General features: G+C 42.9%; 1 protein-coding gene across 2 annotated transcripts in view; it reads left to right on the plus strand.

Moving 5' to 3' along the window:
- Positions 1–19,299, plus strand: part of brf1a (BRF1 RNA polymerase III transcription initiation factor subunit a) — a 68,839-nt gene that overhangs the window by 27,483 nt on the left and 22,057 nt on the right. For both annotated transcript variants that reach the window (XM_066678536.1, XM_066678537.1), the window contains 5 exons: positions 2,529–2,622; positions 4,966–5,092; positions 5,417–5,456; positions 5,869–5,961; positions 8,968–9,243. In XM_066678536.1, coding sequence (XP_066534633.1) covers positions 2,529–2,622; positions 4,966–5,092; positions 5,417–5,456; positions 5,869–5,961; positions 8,968–9,243 — 630 coding nt within the window. The remainder of the gene's footprint in view (positions 1–2,528; positions 2,623–4,965; positions 5,093–5,416; positions 5,457–5,868; positions 5,962–8,967; positions 9,244–19,299) is intronic.

Raw genomic sequence — 19,299 nt, forward strand, 5'->3', positions numbered from 1 at the left:
CAGTGGACGTCACAAACACTTCATCAGACACAAGAAGCCAAGCTAATAAGCCTTTGAGTAGCTGCAGCTGAGAACCACTGACAAGGGGTGGAGCAAGGCCGGAGCTGAAACAGGGCCAAACCATACCCTGAGGGAAATATTTATTTCCTGGTTCCTTAGTAGGAGTAACAATCTCAATTATACACTGGTGATGGGTGGATGCTTTTGCTGTTTTTTTACAGCCTCTGAAATATTATCTGTCCTGTAATATCGCAGTATAAAACATTTTTGTTTATATCCCAGCTGTCCACATCAGTAGCTAAAATCCACTCCACTTGAACGAATATTGGCCCTTTTCTTATCTCTCGCATCAGGCTCCCTTTGAGCGGCTCTGTAATAAGAATATCTAACCCCGCCTTTTTCAGCTCACTTTTTGATCTCTCTTTTCTCATCACTCCGTATCCTCTTTCTGAATAATTCATGAGAATATGAATCTTTCAGGAGCTGAGAGATGGGAAGCAGGAGTTTAGAGGAGTTTGTTTCACAGTGAGAGACCAGAGAGAGAGAGTGAGTGACAGACAGAGTGGTAGAGAGAGAGAGAGAGAGAGATGATGAACACACTGGTGCTGTCGCTCACGTGTAACAGTCTGTATTCACTGAGACTTTAGCACAGATCCTGGATCACAGACCTCCATTTTGTAAGAGTTGTGTAACTCCCAGAGCTACAAGGTTACAGCTGGATAATGACTCACTTTCTAAACTATCACAATGTTCTGTAGCAAGGACTGTGTTGAATAAAATGTGATAAAGTTCATGGCAAACATCTACTGTGGAAAAATACATGTAAAGGCTACTGTATTGACTACTGTTCTCTTTTGAAAGATTTTGTGATAATAAAATTTTGGCAATGCTTTAATGTAAATTTTGGAACATTGCTGAGAATGTCACACAGCTCCAGGGACCTGGAGGTTGTGGGTTCGATTCCTGCTCCGGCTGACTGTCTGTGAGGAGTGTGGTGTGTTCTTCCTGTGTCTGCGTGGGTTTCCTCCGGGTGACTGTCTGTGAGGACATTCCTTGTTCTCCTGGTGTCTGCGTGGGTTTCCTCCGGGTGACTGTCTGTGAGGAGTGTGGTGTGTTCTCCCTGTGTCTGCGTGGGTTTCCTCCGGGTGACTGTCTGTGAGGAGTGTGGTGTGTTCTCCCGGTGTCTGCGTGGGTTTCCTCCGGGTGACTGTCTGTGAGGAGTGTGGTGTGTTCTCCTTGTGTCTGCGTGGGTTTCCTCCGGGTGACTGTCTGTGAGGAGTGTGGTGTGTTCTCCCGGTGTCTGCGTGGGTTTCCTCCGGGTGACTGTCTGTGAGGAGTGTGGTGTGTTCTCCCTGTGTCTGCGTGGGTTCCCTCCGGGTGCTCCGGTTTCCTCCCACAATCCAAAAACACATGTTGGTAGGTGGATTGGCGACTCAAAAGTGTCCGTAGGTGTGAGTGAATGTGTGTGTGTGTGTGTGTGTTGCCCTGTGAAGGACTGGCGCCCCCTTCAGGGTGTATTCCCGCTTTGCGCCCAATGATTCCAGGTAGGCTTTGGACCCATAATGAATGAATGAATGAATATGGGATGAATTTTGTTTTTACATATGTCTAAATGCTAAATGCTGTTTCTTTAGTGGAAGTTCCTATAATTTGCGTTATCCTCACAGCTCCACGTAGCCACACAATCTCAAGCGGTAAAAATAAAGAATCAAAATGTAACATTCAGTAAATGAGCTGTTTTGTTGAACTCCTCCAGCTGAAGCTCTCTTGTTCAGAGCATGTCATATTAGTTCTTAGTTTCAGGTGATGCCCACGCTTGATAATTAACATGTTGCTTTGGGGAAACTAGTAATTAAAGTTGGGTCCTAACACTGAGAGGTGCAAAACACTTTTCTCACCTTTTGTTTTTCTCCGCATACTGGTGTATACCTCAGAGTTCTATTGCACCATAGCTACCCTCTGAAATCTCAGTTCTCGCCAGTGATAATAACGTGGTAATTATATAGGAATAATTTCTGACTCATTGCTCACTGAAACATGGAGAAATTGAGGAATATGCAGATTTTAAAATGTAATCCACACTGTTTTCGTTCACAGGTTGGAGAAAAGCCGCTCTAATATTATTTGAATTTGGACATTGGGGTAAAAATGTTTGAAGTGCAGAAAAGAAAATGACTTTCATGTATTAGATATGCGTACACACACTCTGTAGTACATTCACTGTCCGTTAGTTACCCGCTCCTCAGCAGGTAGCAAGGTTCTGCCGGTCCCTTCATTTTTATTTAATACTCTAAAATATAACATCGATTTTTGGCAGAAAACATCTCCAGGTGCCTTCTGAAGCTTTTACTGGGAGCAGGTAGAGGACATTTGCTTTATTGAAGTGTTCATTAATGTTTTATTGCTGCGTGTGTTATTTTCTCTCTCTTTCTCCCCCTCTCACCTTCTATCTGTCACTACTCACTCTCCCCTAAATGCCGGGTAGTTTTTCTGTGTCTCTGTGTAATAATAATTTTTATTATCCACAGCTCTGCTGGTTGCTGCTCGAATGCATGAGTTTCGTCGCACAATCAAAGATGTGATTGGAGTCGTGAAAGTGTGCGAGGCCACACTGAGGAAGAGGTGAGACGATAAAGGGATCATATCTCGGTGCAAAGAGTAGCCGGCGTTGAAATGTGAAACAAAGTAAGGGGAATTCCACATAGTCATTGAGAATGGTTCAGTGTGAAATGGTTTGTTCTAAAGCAACAAAAATTATAAGCAGAGTTAAAATAATGTGCAGTGGTGTCTATGAAACAGACCAAAGTACGAATACTTGACCGAATAGAACAATGTTTTAATGGGGGTGGCTTTTTAGTGTTTGAAAGATCAGTAGAATAACCCTGTAAGCTGGTAATGAAATCCCCAGGGGAGCCACTCCTTTTGGATGTGCAAATCATTTGCAGGGCTGTGTTGATCCATTTGCTTCCTCATAGCCATGAACAGCAAGTCATTTAATACATTTACCAAAGTGTATCTTCTACTCTAATAAGTACAGACTCTGCAGAAACATTTGGCTGCATTTCAGCACAAATGGGCCAGACTACACTACTGTTGACTCAATTGTCTGTCGTATGTAAATGGGTTGAATAAGTGGTTACAGATAATGAATGAATGAATGTAAATGGGTTGCAGGTTGTGACATCACAGATATGACTAATTTAAAAAGGGCTACAGTCACTATATATTCATTCATTCATTATCTGTAAGCGCTTATCCAGTTCAGGGTCGTGGTGGGTCCAGAGCCTACCTGGAATCATTGGGCGCAAGGCGGGAATACACCCTGGAGGGGGCGCCAGTCCTTCACAGGGCAACACACACACTCACACCTATGGACACTTCTGAGTCACCAATCCACCTACCAACGTGTGTTTTTGGACTGTGGGAGGAAACCGGAGCACCCAGAGGAAACCCACGCAGACACAGGGAAAACACCACACTCCTCGTCACTATATATAATATACTATATACAGTAACGTAGAAATACACTTCATAGCACACCAAAGTGTCTCATGTACCCTGATACATTTTGTGCTGTGTGACTTTCACCTCTTTCTGCGCTTGTTCTTTGTTGACTGATGTTTTTTCCTACTTGGTCTTTATTATAAATTCACCTTGATTTCCGTGTAAAGGCCACACAACGTCAAACCTCAGAAAGACACTAACAAGCGCATGATCCTTTCCTATGGGACACACATCAAAAGTATGGGAGCGCTTACCTTTTCAGAGTGTTACAAATGAGCATGTTTTTGTCAGACTGCAGGAAGTTAACATATTAAACAGACTGCTGCACCATTTTTCTCTGCAAATCAACAAAACCGAGGTAAAAGCTAATTTATGTCCTACCTTGGAAATAATGCCAAAGGTTGCATGTTTAATCCCCTTTGTTCTGATGTCATTACCCAAAACTTTCAGGTGTTCAAATCATCTTTGGGCCAAAAGGATTTATATATGTTTATGTAAATTTATGTAAATATGTTTATGTTTATGTATATATGTATATATTTGGCGGCACGGTGGCTTAGTGGTGAGCGCATTCGCCTCCCAGCGCTGGGTTCTTGGGTTCAAGTCCCACCTGGGTGGAGTTTCCATGTTCTCCCTGTGTCTGCGTGGGTTTCCTTCGGGGGCTCCGGCTTCCTCCCACAGTCCAAAAACATCTATTCTGGGTAAAACCCATAGTGCCCGATGCAGTCCTCCAGGTAGACGGTCGTTCCTGGTTGAGAGTACGCTGCGCGTTTGGCTGCCGCTTCTCTCCAGTGTGTGTGTGGATGGAGTGTTCTGAGCAGTGTGGATTGTAAAGCATCCTTGAGTATTTAGAACGGCGCTATATAAGTGTAATGATAGATATGTGTCTGTAGTGTCATTCCATTGTATCTGTTTTGTTCTGTTAATACCATGGTGTGATGCTGGTGTTGTGCATGAATTAGATTTGTAATGAATGTGGTCAAAACAAAGCTGAAAATGCACTGATTTTTAGGTTATTCTGATTAAACAAAATGGTGGTAAGCAGTTACCGCTCCAAACTCTGCCCTTAATCAGCTCTCACTCACTCACAGTGCATCAAACAATATAGAAAGCCTTGTACAGGTTTTATACAGTGATGGGAGACATGATGGCGTACAGAAAGCTCTGATTCTACTTTCACTCTGCTCTGCTCAAACGTGCGTGGACCTTGACTTCTCTGTAGACCTCTCTGTGCGCTTGTTGATTTTCATCCCACTCTCAGGATGGCCACTAACGTCTCTGCAGAAATTGGTTAACAGTGGTTTGGAAAAGAAATGTAAAACAATTTGATTAATATGACACAAATACTATTAAAGAATAACACAGCTTTAACACATATATATTACACTAATAAAAACCTTTAAGCATGTAACCAGCTGCATGTCTTTTTCATCATCCATCCCTCTTTTCTCTGATTGGCAGGTTGAGTGAGTTTGAGGACACGCCCACCAGCGAACTGACCATAGAGGAGTTCATGAGGGTGGATTTGGACCAGGAGTGTGACCCACCATCTTTCAAAGATGGACTGAGGAAGCAGAGGCTCCAAAAGGTAAGTCCCTTGATTAGTTTAAATGGCAGAGGTCATGTAATTAAATGCAGTAGTAAAGAGCTGTTAAAACCATTATGAATGTGCAGTGTGTGTGGGTTTTACAGCCTGATGTCTTACTGGGACAGAGAATAATTTTCCCCAAATGACCGTCAGTGCAATTAAACATTTGTTAAAAACTGTAATTAAGGGTAGAGGATGAGAACTGAAGTGAGATACAGTGCATTGCGTTTATCATCATTGTATATGAGTAACATGCTTGCATCGTATTATTAAAATGTTATTTGTTGATACCTGTTTGTATTAATGTTGTGGCCTTTTCTGCAGATTGAGGAGGAGCTGGCTAAAAAAATCGATGAGGTTCAAGGTAAAGTGTGGATGAACATTTACAATGTACAGCAAGGGAACTATATCAGACACACAACGGGCTGGTCTCAGGACCTGGATGAAACCAACACTCAGACATAAACGTTCTTTAGTGAAGGTTGTTTATAGAATCAGTTTTTACTCATTTGTTTATCACCAAACACTAAGATCAGTGGGAGTCTGGGAATCTTCAGCACAATATAATGATGAAAGTATATTTACAATAAATTTAATTGCAAATTTAGAATTCACTCCTTCTGCTTCTAGATGTTCTACCTCTTGTTAGTAAAACGAGGTTCTGCTATCGCATTGATAATGTCTTAGAGGTGGGGGAGGGGGTCGAATTTTTCTTTCATTTATTTATTTATGTATTTATTTATTAAACTGTGATTTATAAATGTTCTCTAATGCAGGGGAAATCTGTGGCTATCAGGATGAGATTGAAATGGAGCTGGAGAACAGCAGGCCCAAATCCAAAGGGATATATTCAGCATTTGGAAAGAATGGTATAGACCTGTCTTTTTCTCTCGCTCTCTCTTTCTCTCTCTCTCGCTCTTGCTCTCTCTCTCGGTCTTGGTCTCTCTCTCTTTCTCTCCCTCTTGCTCTCTCTCTTGCTGTTGCTCTCTTTTTCTCTCTCTGTCTTGCTCTTGCTCTCTCTTTTCTCTTTCTCTTGCTCTCTCTCGCTCTTGCTCTCTCTCTTTTCTCTTTCTCACTCGCTCGCTCTCTCTCTTTCTCTCTCTCTCTCTCTCGCGCTCTTGGTCTCTCTCCCTCTTTCTCTCTCGTTCTTGGTCTCTCTCTCTCTTTCTCTCCCTCTTTCTCTCTCGCTCTCTCTCTTGCTCTTTCTTTTTTCTTTTTTTCTTTTTTCTTTTTTTTTTCTCTTTCTCTCTTGCTCTTGCTCTCTCTCTCTCTCTCTCTCTCTCTCTCTCTCTCTCTCTCTCTCTCATACATGCTCACACACCTTTAAATCCCTCCGTTTATTCACAGACACATTAGATTCTCCTTACAGCCTGACTGATTCAGTGACAGGCTTGTTTTGAGTGTGTGGGTGTGTTTTATGGAGGCTTCTGTCTGGCAGTTCGTTTTGCACTTTTCTTTTTGATTCCAATTAACACTTTGTTACACATGTAAAAAAAAAAAAAAAAACCCAGGGTGGTCTCCTTTCCTTCCTCTGTGTTCCACAGCAGGGTCCTGCTGAGGCTTTATTAATCCTGTGTGTGTGAATGTGGGCATGTTTATTCGTAATAATTTGCCCCCTACCCTCTGGCAGCAAAGCATGAGCCGGGCTATGAATTAAAGAGAAAATAAAGCAGGCTTCCTCTTTTAATTAAAAGCCCTTCTCATTTTGCTCGTTTTGTCAGTCTTAACGACATTCTCAATCACTCACTCTAACAAAACCGTCACTCGTCTTAATGGTGGAAATGCCAGTGTATCTGTGCACATGTCCACAGCATTGATAGGCCTTCACTTCCTTCTCAACGATATTGATTTAGTGCCCCATTTCCAGTACTCTAATTACTAGTATAAGGTTAATGATGAAGGCTGTTATTGTGAGGTTTTCTCTCAGGAACACCTCCACTCTACCTGTAGAAAGCAGAGGACAGAATTGCCCTCCCTTTTGTGGCTCTGTCTTTTATGCTGCTTTTGTGTGTTGTAGTAATGATGCGGCAGAGATTTCCCAAAATTCTACATTTTCTTCATTTGTTTAATATTTACAGAGGTTGTGTATAAATAGAGTTAAGAGAGGAGTAGACTAAAGTTGGGGTTTTGTGCCTCATAGACACACACTAATGGATATAAAGTGTCAGAGAGAGCTGAGGAGAGAAGAGAGAAACATTGTTAACTGTTTATTGTTTTTGTGTTAGCAGAACTGCAAGGCTGTTTGATTGGAGATTGTTTTTCATACTTGTGTGAGTTAATAGTAAGCAAAGAAAACCAAGTCGCTCCTAGAAACGGTATAGTCTTTGCCGTGCTCACGGATACAGAATCTAAACGACAGAAATATCTTGTTTTGAAATGACTGTTTTGGCAGTGTCACATAAATAGTAGCCACCTACTCAGCCTATAAGAGTTTAGTCCCTCTCACGCACACTGACATTTCCAGGAGTGTTTTGGCATGAATAGTTTTTCTGAATGTAATTAAGAAAAAAGAAAGGGAATCTTTATATATTACAGACCCAATGATTAGATAGAGACTGAAAAAAGAATGTACATGTCTTAATTAGATCTCAGGTTTAAAAATAGGGGGAAATGATGCATTCTGACATTTAAAAAAGTGATAGTAAGACTCTTGCATATTAGTTGGGGTTGTTAACTTAATTACTATATTAGTTATATTAGTGCACTAATGGCGCAGCAGGTGGTGTCGCAGTCACACAGCTCCAGGGGCCTGGAGGTTGTGGGTTCGATTCCCGCTCCGGGTGACTGTCTGTGAGGAGTATGGTGTGTTCTCCCTGTGTCTGCGTGGGTTTCCTCCGGGTGACTGTCTGTGAGGAGTGTGGTGTGTTCTCCCTGTGTCTGCGTGGGTTTACTCTGGGTGAATGTCTGTGAGGAGTGTGGTGTGTTCTCTCTGTGTCTGTGTGGGTTTCCTCCGGGTGACTGTCTATGAGGAGTTGGGGTGTGTGTGTGTGTGTGTGTGTTGCTCTGTGAAGGACTGGCGCCCCCCCCCCAGGGTGTATTCCCGCCTTGCGCCCAATGAGTCCAGGTAGGCTCTGGACCCACCTGAACTAGATAAGCGCTTACTGATAATGAATGAATGAATGAATAATTTTACATTATATATAATTGATGTCCAATTAAAAACGTATGTATCTTTAGTCGATTTTTAATTTACTGCATCATTTGCACACAGCAGCTGTCCTTCACATTGTGTGAAAGGTTTGTGATGAATGGACCAATAGAAATGCTTCAAAATGACTTGAAATTAAATCTTTTTACATTCACTTACATTGACAATTAAGAAGGTTTTTTCCTTCTCCTGTAAATTCACTGTTTTTGGAGATATTTGTTTTAATTGGACACTGATGATATATTAGTTTTATTAATGCATTATATTCCTATGTGCAACTAAAGCACAGAATTGCATTCCGACACCAAACATGCACTGACTACTTCACTATAACTATATTTTGGGGTGAAAAAGAGAGAAAACCTTTTGAAAACTGGTGCTGTCTCACAGCTCCAGGGTCCTGGGGTCATGGGTTCAATTCCTTCCCTGGGTTCACACTTTGCAAGGAGTGTGTTGCTCCGGTTTCCTCCCATCATCCAGAAACCCATGTTGGTCGATCGGTTGTCTAAGCAAACATATCAGCATGTGTGAGTGATGGATGAGTGTGTGATGCCTTGTGGTGTATTGGCATCCTGTGTTTCATGTGCGTTACTGCCTTGTGCCCAGTGATTCTAGGAAGGCCCTGGGCCCATTCTGACCCTCAACAGGCCGAAGCAATAACAGAAGGTTAGTCATTTGTATCGTTTAATCTCCTGATTTCTATATACCTCTTTCTCTCCAACCCCAGATGACTCTCTCTCAATGTCGTCATCCATCTGCATCGATATGGATGAGGAGGGTGAAGATGAAGAGCTGCGAGCGGCAGCGTCTCACATTAATGAAAGCTTCTGCGATGGTGGACAGGCAGCTAGTGAGGAAGAGGAAGTGCAAGAGGAAGATCGGGGCACTCTACTCAAGCGTCCACCTCTGGAGGCCTTGCTTGGACCACTGCCCACTGCTGCCAGCCTTGGGCTCTCGGAGTCCATCCGCAAGTGTGAGGGGGAGGAGAAGGAGAACGAGAACGGTGAGTGACCTGCTAAAGTGAGAGCTTATGGATTTTTTTAGCTGTCTAAATATGTCCAAAACATCTAGACATCCACTGTAATGAGTGGATTCATCTATGATGGTGCACCCACCGATGTTAATTTCTACAGCACTGCTTTGTCCATGGAAAGGTATGAAGTGAACTGGGATATTTACAGTGCCATGTGTCAGCTAGAGTAGAATAAATATCCCCCTGCAATGGGTTGCGGACCTGTTGTGATGAGTCATGGCACTCCAACACAATACTTTTGGGTAATGTTGCAACTTCAGTAGTTGACCTCACCAACTGTACTTTTTTTAGCAGAAACATTGGATGAGGTGTCCACGAACTTGTGGCCATGTAGTAAAATTCGCTAACTGTTCTTAAAGGCTAAGCACCACTTAATGGACCTCCATGAATATTTCACATTATTGTAGCTACTGACAGATATAAGTATGAATTAAAATGAAAATAGCAGCTTAATTTGCTTTAAAACTGACAATTTTATTAAATTGACGGAAAAACCTGAGCTCGCTACGGAAATTCTTGAATGCAACCGCGACGTCACTGGTGGACAACGCCGCGGTAAAACACCGTTATGACTGACTGTTATGACAGTATCTAGCTAAATAACCAACATTATTCATGACAATAGCCTAGCAATAAGCTAAACTCAAATGTAGAGGTACCTTTATTCTCGTAAATGTGATCGAAGTCGAACTCGAATTCATCCGACACTATAAACCTCCATAATGCAGCTACGTAGCCGAGTATAATCTGAGACACCGAGTTTAGCGAGTCAAGCTAACGTTAACTAACACCAACTAAAACAGGCGAAGTGAGTGTCCTTACCCTGTTTACCTCCATGTTACAGAGGCTCTTGAACACCTTTCGTTGGTGTCCTTACATGCCCATATTGTTGGAAAAGCGCCAGTGAAATGAGCTACAGATAACGGAGTGAGCGGATGGTCCTTTCCAAAGTGCCCGTTTAAAGTGGACAAATTTAGTCCATTTTCTGGATATTTTGGGATCTTTGGGCCATTTGTTCACAGATGTCCCACTGTACATTGAATGATTGCAGCCACAAACAACACACCTTTTCGTCATTTTGCATTAAATTAAGTGCAACTTCTAGAGTTGTTGTCCACCATCTACGTCACAGGCAAGACGCCTATTAGAGTTTCCAACGGTCTTTTAAACCTAATTCCTTGAATTAGTAAGAAATAACATGTTTTCTGACTATCAATAAACACACGTTAGGAACTCAAATTCCACTGTATTTATTTGTTTGACACTTTCATATCGCTGGTGCTTAGCCTTTAAGACAAATTGCATCTATATTTAAACTTTAAAACACATTAATCCAGCCTTTTTGTGTGGGATTTTTTTAAGCCCATGTGTGATGTTGACAGATTGTGCTTTGGGCTGGCAGGAGCTACAGATGAATGCCCCTCACTACTACATAGGCAGGGCTCGGGAGATTGTCCAGCTGCTGATTGGCCGAGCGCACAAGCTGTTAGGTTTTTGATTGGCTGTTCAGATTGTGGTCTTGTTCTAGGCAGGCGTGCCCCTGTGTTCTTTGAAGCAGTAAGTGGACCCTGCACCTTGTCATTAGAGCCTTCTCTTTCATCCTCCCACTGTGCCAGTGTGTGTGCGTGTGTGTGTTTAGAATGGGCTGTGGTGAGCTAAAGAAACCCCATTACTCTTGTTAAAAGCTTGGTCTTGTGGGTGGGACCTTCTGTCTTTCAGGCTCTTGTAGAGACCTGATTACAAAAGCAATGATCATCCATCAATCAGTCAGAGCCGGCTGGAAGTCCTCCTTGGAAATGGGCAGATGTTTGTGTCCGAGGAGGGATTCGTGTTTTTGTAACTTGAGTAGCTTTGATTAAAACTTGTCACCTCCGTTTTGGCTGACCACAGCGTTTGGTGATTTTAACATTTTATTTACATTTAATTAGTGGGAAAAATGTTTATTTTTACTGTTGCTGGGGTGCAGTTACAGACTGTAGCTCATTTGTTAATGCACAGTTTGTGTTATCTGTCCTCTAGTCCTTCATCAATGTTCAGAGTTTGACAACAGAGCTACTCTCCACTTTTCGGGAACCCAAAATGCCATGTAAAATATATAAATGGCCGGGTATAATTTTGAACGGTTAAAAGTGATGTCCAGTGGTTTGAGTTGTACAGTGCTTTACTGACGGTTGTAAATAAACAGAGTGAATTGTCAGAAATATCTACAAAATCAATTTAAAACTAACACTGTTGTGAAGCTCAAATCAACTTAAGACACTTAAAAGCCTTAAAATGATGTCCTCAATTCATCTTTGATTTTGGATTATTTACTTTCATCCGTTAACCCAGTGGTTCTCTGAAGAAGGGGAATTTCCACACCCCAACTGTACCATATCACCCCCCCAAAAAATGGTAATAATATAAACAAGCAAGCTTACAATTCAACTTCTATTTCTAAATCAGTAGCTTAACATAAACACCAGATACAACATTATCTAGGGTGACCAGACGTCCTCTTTTACCCGGACATGTCCTCTTTGTTTAGACTTATAAAATGTCAGGGTGGAATTTCACAAACGTTTTGTTTTTCTAGAACTTACATAGAATTTTCGAGAAGCGTTTCGTTCACAAACTACTCCGCCCTCCCCTACTCCGATTGGTTCGCTTGAGTGAGAAGGGGGCGTGGTGAAGTATCCTAAAATCTTCTGATTGGACGGTCTGACTGTAGAGCTACCGTTATTGGTCGATAACCTTCTCTGTAAACATTTAATTGGTCAGTCTGCACGTCAGTAGTCGTGTGTGTGTGTTTGAGGTAGGGGTTAGGGGGCATATTTGCTGAGTCATAGCCCACCCCATTTGAGCAACATTAACTTTAGAGAGTGAGGCTGTGTCCCAAACCACACACTATAGAACTTCATATACTAGTGTGCAGTTTGGGACATGGCTGGAGACTAACGTTAACTTGCTGCATGTTTAGAGCGCTTTCTCACAACCTGAACACAGCTCATATTAACGTTCAGTAACTCTCAGACCCTCCCGTTTCCCTAACAGTTACATACAAGCCGCTTTTATAGCTGTAATTAGCCGCCATTGTTATCTGTTGTGCTCTCGTTACTGACCTCAAGCCCAGAGCTGGTGAACACTATCTTTATAAACCAGTCTCTGACGGTGAAGCGGAGGCCAGTGAAGCTGATGATTGGAGCAGCTTTATATTTGAACAGGTGCTGCCAAATATTTTAAATGTGTTTCTAGGCAAGCTACATTTTTCTGGTCTTCTTTCTAAAGTTCTTTTAGTGTGTTTAAGGGCTTTTAATGAATCCATCGTGAGTGGGTGCTTTTTATTGGGTAAGCTTTATTGACAAAGCAGAAAAGCATTAATAAAGACAGGCATAAAAATGCTAATTTTTTCCGATTCTTTGCGCCCCACCTGTAATACCTACACCCCACACTTTGGGGAACGCTGCGTTAACCAATGAGTCAAATTAATTTTCACTCATTTAACTTTTCTTATTATCAAAACATTGAAGACATTAAGGGCGGCAGGGTGGCGCAGCAGGTAGGTGTCGCAGTCACTCAGCTCCAGGGACCTGTAGGTTGTGGGTTTGATTCCCGCTCCGGGTGACTGTCTGTGAGGAGTGTGGTGTGTTCTCTCTGTGTCTGCGTGGGTTTCCTCCGGGTGACTGTCTGTGAGGAGTGTGGTGTGTTCTCCCTGTGTCTGCGTGGGTTTCCTCCGGGTGACTGTCTGTGAGGAGTGTGGTGTGTTCTCTCTGTGTCTGCGTGGGTTTCCTCCGGGTGACTGTCTGTGAGGAGTGTGGTGTGTTCTCCCTGTGTCTGCGTGGGTTTCCTCCGGGTGACTGTCTGTGAGGAGTGTGGTGTGTTCTCCCTGTGTCTGCGTGGGTTTCCTCCGGGTGACTGTCTGTGAGGAGTGTGGTGTGTTCTCTCTGTGTCTGCGTGGGTTTCCTCCGGGTGACTGTCTGTGAGGAGTGTGCTGTGTTCTCCCTGTGTCTGTGTGGGTTTCCACCGGGTGACTGTCTGTGAGGAGTGTGGTGTGTTCTCTCTGTGTCTGCGTGGGTTTCCACCGGGTGACTGTCTGTGAGGAGTGTGGTGTGTTCTCTCTGTGTCTGCGTGGGTTTCCTCCGGGTGACTGTCTGTGAGGAGTGTGGTGTGTTCTCTCTGTGTCTGCGTGGGTTTCCTCCAGGTGACTGTCTGTGAAAAGTGTGGTGTGTTCTCCCTGTGTCTGCGTGGGTTTCCTCCGGGTGACTGTCTGTGAGGAGTGTGGTGTGTTCTCTCGGTGTCTGCGTGGGTTTCCTCCGGGTGACTGTCTTTGAGGAGTGTGGTGTGTTCTCCCTGTGTCTGTGTGGGTTTCCACCGGGTGACTGTCTGTGAGGAGTGTGGTGTGTTCTCTCGGTGTCTGCGTGGGTTTCCTCCGGGTGACTGTCTGTGAGGAGTGTGGTGTAATTCTCTCTGTGTCTGCGTGGGTTTCCTCCGGGAGACTGTCTGTGAGGAGTGTGGTGTAATTCTCTCTGTGTCTGCGTGGGTTTCCACCGGGTGACTGTCTGTGAGGAGTGTGGTGTGTTCTCCCTGTGTCTGTGTGGGTGTCCTCCGGGTGACTGTCTGTGAGGAGTGTGGTGTAATTCTCTCTGTGTCTGCGTGGGTTTCCTCCGGGAGACTGTCTGTGAGGAGTGTGGTGTAATTCTCTCTGTGTCTGCGTGGGTTTCCTCCGGGTGACTGTCTGTGAGGAGTGTGGTGTGTTCTCCCTGTGTCTGTGTGTGTTTCCTCCGGGTGACTGTGAGGAGTTTATAGGTAGGTGGATTGGCGACTCAAAAGTGTCTGTAGGTGTGAGTGTGTGAGTGAATGTGTGTGTGTGTCTGTGTTGCCCTGTGAAGGACTGGCGCCCCCTCCAGGGTGTGTTCCTGCCTTGCGCCCAATGATTCCAGGTAGGCTCTGGACCCACCGCGACCCTGAACTGGATAAGGGTTACAGATAATAAATGAATGAATGAATAAAAACATTAACAGGTACTTTGCCTGCCCCCCACCCCCACCCCCCTTTGCTCCAGTAACAGCTCCTGAGTTTCTGGGAAGGTTTTACGTTAGATACTGGAGCATTCCTGTGAGGATTTGACGGCAGCAGTAAGCACATTATTTAAATGCTGATGTCGGATAGTATGTCTCAGATAACAAAAACTACTTCCACTAATCCCAAAGGAATGAACATAGTTTATAGTGTACCTTTGTCAGGCCCTAGTTGGTAGCGAAGTAAAGAACTATGAGAAAACTGGACGGTTCAGGATGGAAATGGCCTGGACTGACTAGTCAAAGGGAGGAGATCACAGGGCATAGTGCATTGGTGGGGCTCTAGGAGGATCCTCTGTGGTATTTTAAGGTTCGGCACCATTAAAACAGTTGTACATGTTATATTTCTGCTCTCAAGGCGTCTGGACTGTCTCAAACAGTAAAAGTGTCAGGCGACTTTGACCCCTCCAGAGCTGGCCATGTGCCACAGGTGGAGCTCATTATATTTTAGGACACTTTCATTTTCTGTTCAGAGGGGAATCGTTTATCATTTGTGAGCCTTTAAAATGCGGCCCTGAAAAAGGGTTTCAGAGGTTTGAGAGTTGAAACGTAGTTGTTTAATATGTAACACTGTTTTGTTGATTTTTCCAAGTGAAAATAATGAACTCCTACTAAAAATACAATATATTTGCTGCTTTTAACACAATTTTTACTGTTTTTTTTATTACAGAAGCAAACAAAAACGTGTAAAGATGAATTTGCTTCACATAAAACTGCAATATTATTATAATAATTCAGTTATGTTCAAGTTAAGACATTTCCTCTTTTACTTACAGTGAAAAATAAGGCGAGGATTGAAAGATTACAATCTGAATTTCCACCCAGTTTCTTAATTTGTTTAAATGAATGGGAAAGATTCAAAAATGATTAAAACGACTGTAATCACTGGCAATGACTGATGTCTAATGCTTAAAGTTAATTGTTTCTTTTATTGCTGCATTAATTTAGCTGTTTTGCTGTTATTACATAATCACCCCCCTCCCGCCCACGCACCCTTCATCCCAGCGTGACTGCACTTTTGTCTTTGTCTTTGTCTCTTTGTTTTTATTTCTTATTCTCCTCAATCTATTTAAAGTCAAACAGCTGCTCAGTTGGAATGTTAAAGGACTGTGTGTGTGTGTGTGTGTGTGTGTGTGTGCAGATGGTCACTCGCCCCCTTCAGTGATCACACACAGAGAGAGCAGAAGAAGAGAATGATGGCATCTCTCTCTCTCTCTCTCTCTCTCTCTTTTTTTTTTTTTTTTTTCTTTGCATTCTGTTGCTCATATGGATGCCATAAATTTTTTTTTGTGTTTTGTGTGTGTTTCAGGGCTTCTGTTGTCATGGTCCATGTACGTACGTATGTGTGTGTGTGTGTGTAAGTAATTGGTGGCTGTAGAGATCAGGGAGGGACAATGACCCTAATAAAAGTCTGTCCATCTGTCCGAAAGCAGAGGAGGTGGAGGGAGGGAGAGAGAAAGGGAGTGAGGTCTAGAGAATCACAGTAATTGTGTGTGTTTTGGTCAGGTCTCTGAGCAGATGTGTGTTTTTTGTTTTTCTTTTTTAAAGCCCAGATGAGCTGTGTTTTAGACTGTGTGTGTTTCTGATAATGTTACCTCTGCATTTGTTTACAAAGTGTGAGTGTGAGTGAGAATACATGTTTTGTATAAGCTCCATATTAAAACAATAACTAATAGGATGGTAATCTCTGGAGCAGTTGCACATGAGCCTAAGGTCACAATGCTCAATGCCATCTGTTTTACTGGAGAGGTAGAGCTCCATTCAGTACCACTGTTATATTTACATTAATGTGTGTGTTATGTGAATAATAATCTGTTGTTGCTGATGAAAAGGCAATGTGATGTAACTTTTAAATACATGTTAGTTACATTAGCCTTGTGATGTGAACTAAAGAAACACACTTCTTTTGTCTGTTTGACCACGTTTGGGACACACACCATTGAAATTGTTTAAATAAATGTTTGTCTGGACTTTTGCTTTAGACTAGAGCCAGTGACAGAGAGTTGGGCTTTCAGTACTGACTTCAACACTCATTCCCTCTTTGTCATGCTTTAATGACCCATTTCTGCCACTCTCCCTTTACCTTATTGTGTGTGTGTGTGTGTGTGTTTTAATACTAGAACACTCCTCCTCCTTTAGGCTAGAAGCTGGAGATAAGCAGCACATTGTGAAAATACATGGTTCTCAATCTCTCTGGACTCTCTGCCTAGGGCAGTGTAGGCAGCAGTAGCAGGTGTGTGTGTGTGTTTTTGCGTGTGTATGTGGGTGGGTCTAGCGAGGGTTTCCTCTGGGAGGTCGCAGGGGTCAGAACCGGTCACATTTTAATAATCCCGTCTGCTCTTCTTCACACCTAAGAGTTTCTCTCTTTCTCTCTTTTGCTCTTGCTCTCTCTCTCTTACTCTTGCTCTCTCTTTCTCTCTCTCTCTCTCTCTTGCTCTTTCTTTCTCGCTCTCTCTCTTACTCTTGCTTTTTCTTTCTCGCTCTTTCTCTCTCTCGCTCTTACTCTCTCTCTCTCGCTCTTTCTCTCTCTCTCACTTTTTCTATCTCTTGCTCTCTCTTTCTCACTTTCTATCTCTTGCTCTCTCTTTCTCTTGCTCTTTCTCTCACTCTTCTCTCTCTCTCTCTTGCGCTCTCTTTCTCTCACTCTTGCGCTCTGTCTCTGTCTGTCTTTCTCTCTCTCTCTCTCCTCTCTCTTTCTCTCTCTCTCTCTCTCTCTCTCTCTTACTCTTGCTCTCTCTTTCTCTCTCTCTCTCTCTTGCTCTTTCTTTCTCGCTCTCTCTCTTACTCTTGCTTTATCTTTCTCGCTCTTTCTCTTTCTCTCTCTCTCACTTTTTCTATCTCTTGCTCTCTCTGTTTCTCCTGCTCTTTCTCTCTCTCGCTCTTACTCTCTCTCGCTCTTGCTCTCTCTCTCTCTCTTGCTCTCTCTGTTTCTCTTGCTCTCTCTCTCTCTCTCTCTCTCTAACTCCTGGCAGTGTTTTTCTTTACTGTCTTTGTGAAAGTGTAAAAGAGAGAAGTTTTGGAGGAAGGAGAACAGGAGAACGCTAACTGCCCAGTTCTGTCATGTTGGCTTTATAGATGCTAGATAGGACAATTACAGCCAGAGGACAGTTATCTCTTGGACCGTTGGGTGGCTGTAGAATCACTGAGGATCAAACTCACCATCTCCAAATGATAGGAACAATTATACAAATTATAGAAAAAACCAAGACCTTCTGACAGAAACGTTGTAATACACTTGATATTGGACCAAAACCTCGTGTCTCCAGAGGTGTTACTTCATGTAGATGTTAATAAAAGTTAATAAAACCAGAATTTATTTGTTATTTGTTACTCCCTCTCTGCTATTTTCTCTTTTCTTTGTGGTATAGTATCCGTAATTAAACTGGAGCGGGTGTGTGTGAGGCACGGGGGTGTGTGTGGGGTTGGCGATGTGTTTGTAGTGAGAATGAAAGGTGTTTGTCAGGTGTGTGTTCAGTGCCTCTCTGTAGCGGTTCTTCTGTTCTCTCTAATTTCTAACTTCAGCTTCTTTCTTCTTTCTCCTTCCCCTCCCCTTTTCTCTTTGTGGTAGAGGAGTGAGGAAGGTCCAGGTGGGCTGAGATTATCGTGGTTACCACCTCTCCTCTCTCTGATTTATCCAAGTAGCACCTGCTAATGTCTCTTGAGCTGTGGCTTTAGTTTCTTTTCATCTTTTTTTTTTAATCCTCTTCTGTATCTTTTTTGATACTTCAGTAACTAATCCCCATGCTCTGCTGCCGATTGATCACATCACCCCCCCCCACACACACCCCACTTCGGCCAAGCTATCACAGATGATGTTTTATGGATCCCTTCTAAGATGCCGTACATAGTGCATCAATGTTTTTGCATCCCATAGTGAAACCTCACAATAAAACCCACAGCAATCTCAAAACGTGTGTGTGTGTTTGTGTGTGTGTAGAGTTGAAGAGGTGAGCTTTTCTCCGTCATGGGCTCTGTTCCAGTTGGAGGTCTTACCTCTTTTCAGATTTGGTCAGCAGTTTTAAAGCCATATTTCTGTGTATTTCCTGAATTTGCTGAATGTTTAATTTAAATCTCTCTGCTCCTGGGGACATTAAGAGTAAGCCATTTTGCATGGTTTTCCCTGTTAATGCTGAAAAAATGATTCTTAGGATGCAATAAACCTGGGATTTAAAGGGGGTACGCTTTACTGCATCATATTCATGCATTTACATCTCCACTGAATGTGTTAACCTTAATCACACACACACACACACACACACACGTACACAGAAGGCTTAGACACACATTTCCTCTCTCAGGAGAGTTTTGCTGTTTGGGCAGACAGTGTTTAGGATGGTTTGTTTAGTCGTTGTGGTGTGTCTGTTGGGGAAGGGAGGGTGGAGAGTTAAAGTGGTCAGTTCTGCTGTCCTCTGGGCTCTTTTGTGTGTGTGTGTGTGGTGGGCTTCCTCCTCTCTACATCTCTGTGTTTGTGTGTGTTTATGTTTCAAAATCTAGGGGAAAACTGGCTTAAACGTTTTTGTCTTACACAGAGCCACTTACATATATCTGCACTTTAATGTTACAGGGTTTTTATTATTATTTATCTATTGAAGCATTAGAGTCGGTCAGTTCTTTGTGGAATTCTCACACAGTTCTGAAAGGCGACCTACACAATTCTGGAGGACTACTGTTGTCTTCATTCAGAAGCACTGCAAGTCTGTACCCTGTTCATGGTTCATACAATACCTCTGGGCAGGTTTGGGTCCCAAAATGAACCATTCAGCATCTGTACCTGACCTCGTTAATATTCTCATGCCATCAAACCTTCACAGCAAAGTTATGGAAATATCTTTACTGTAGCAAAGACTTGATGCCTGTTATTTCAGAAACAAAATGCAGGAAGTGCAGGTTTTCCATCATGTAGTGTGTAATCTGTTTAGGACAATGGATGACCACACGTCCTGACTCTGTATAAAAACAAATGTGTGTG

Source organism: Hoplias malabaricus, chromosome 8 (genome assembly GCF_029633855.1).
Source record: "Hoplias malabaricus isolate fHopMal1 chromosome 8, fHopMal1.hap1, whole genome shotgun sequence".
In the NCBI taxonomy this organism is placed as follows: Eukaryota; Metazoa; Chordata; class Actinopteri; order Characiformes; family Erythrinidae; genus Hoplias; species Hoplias malabaricus.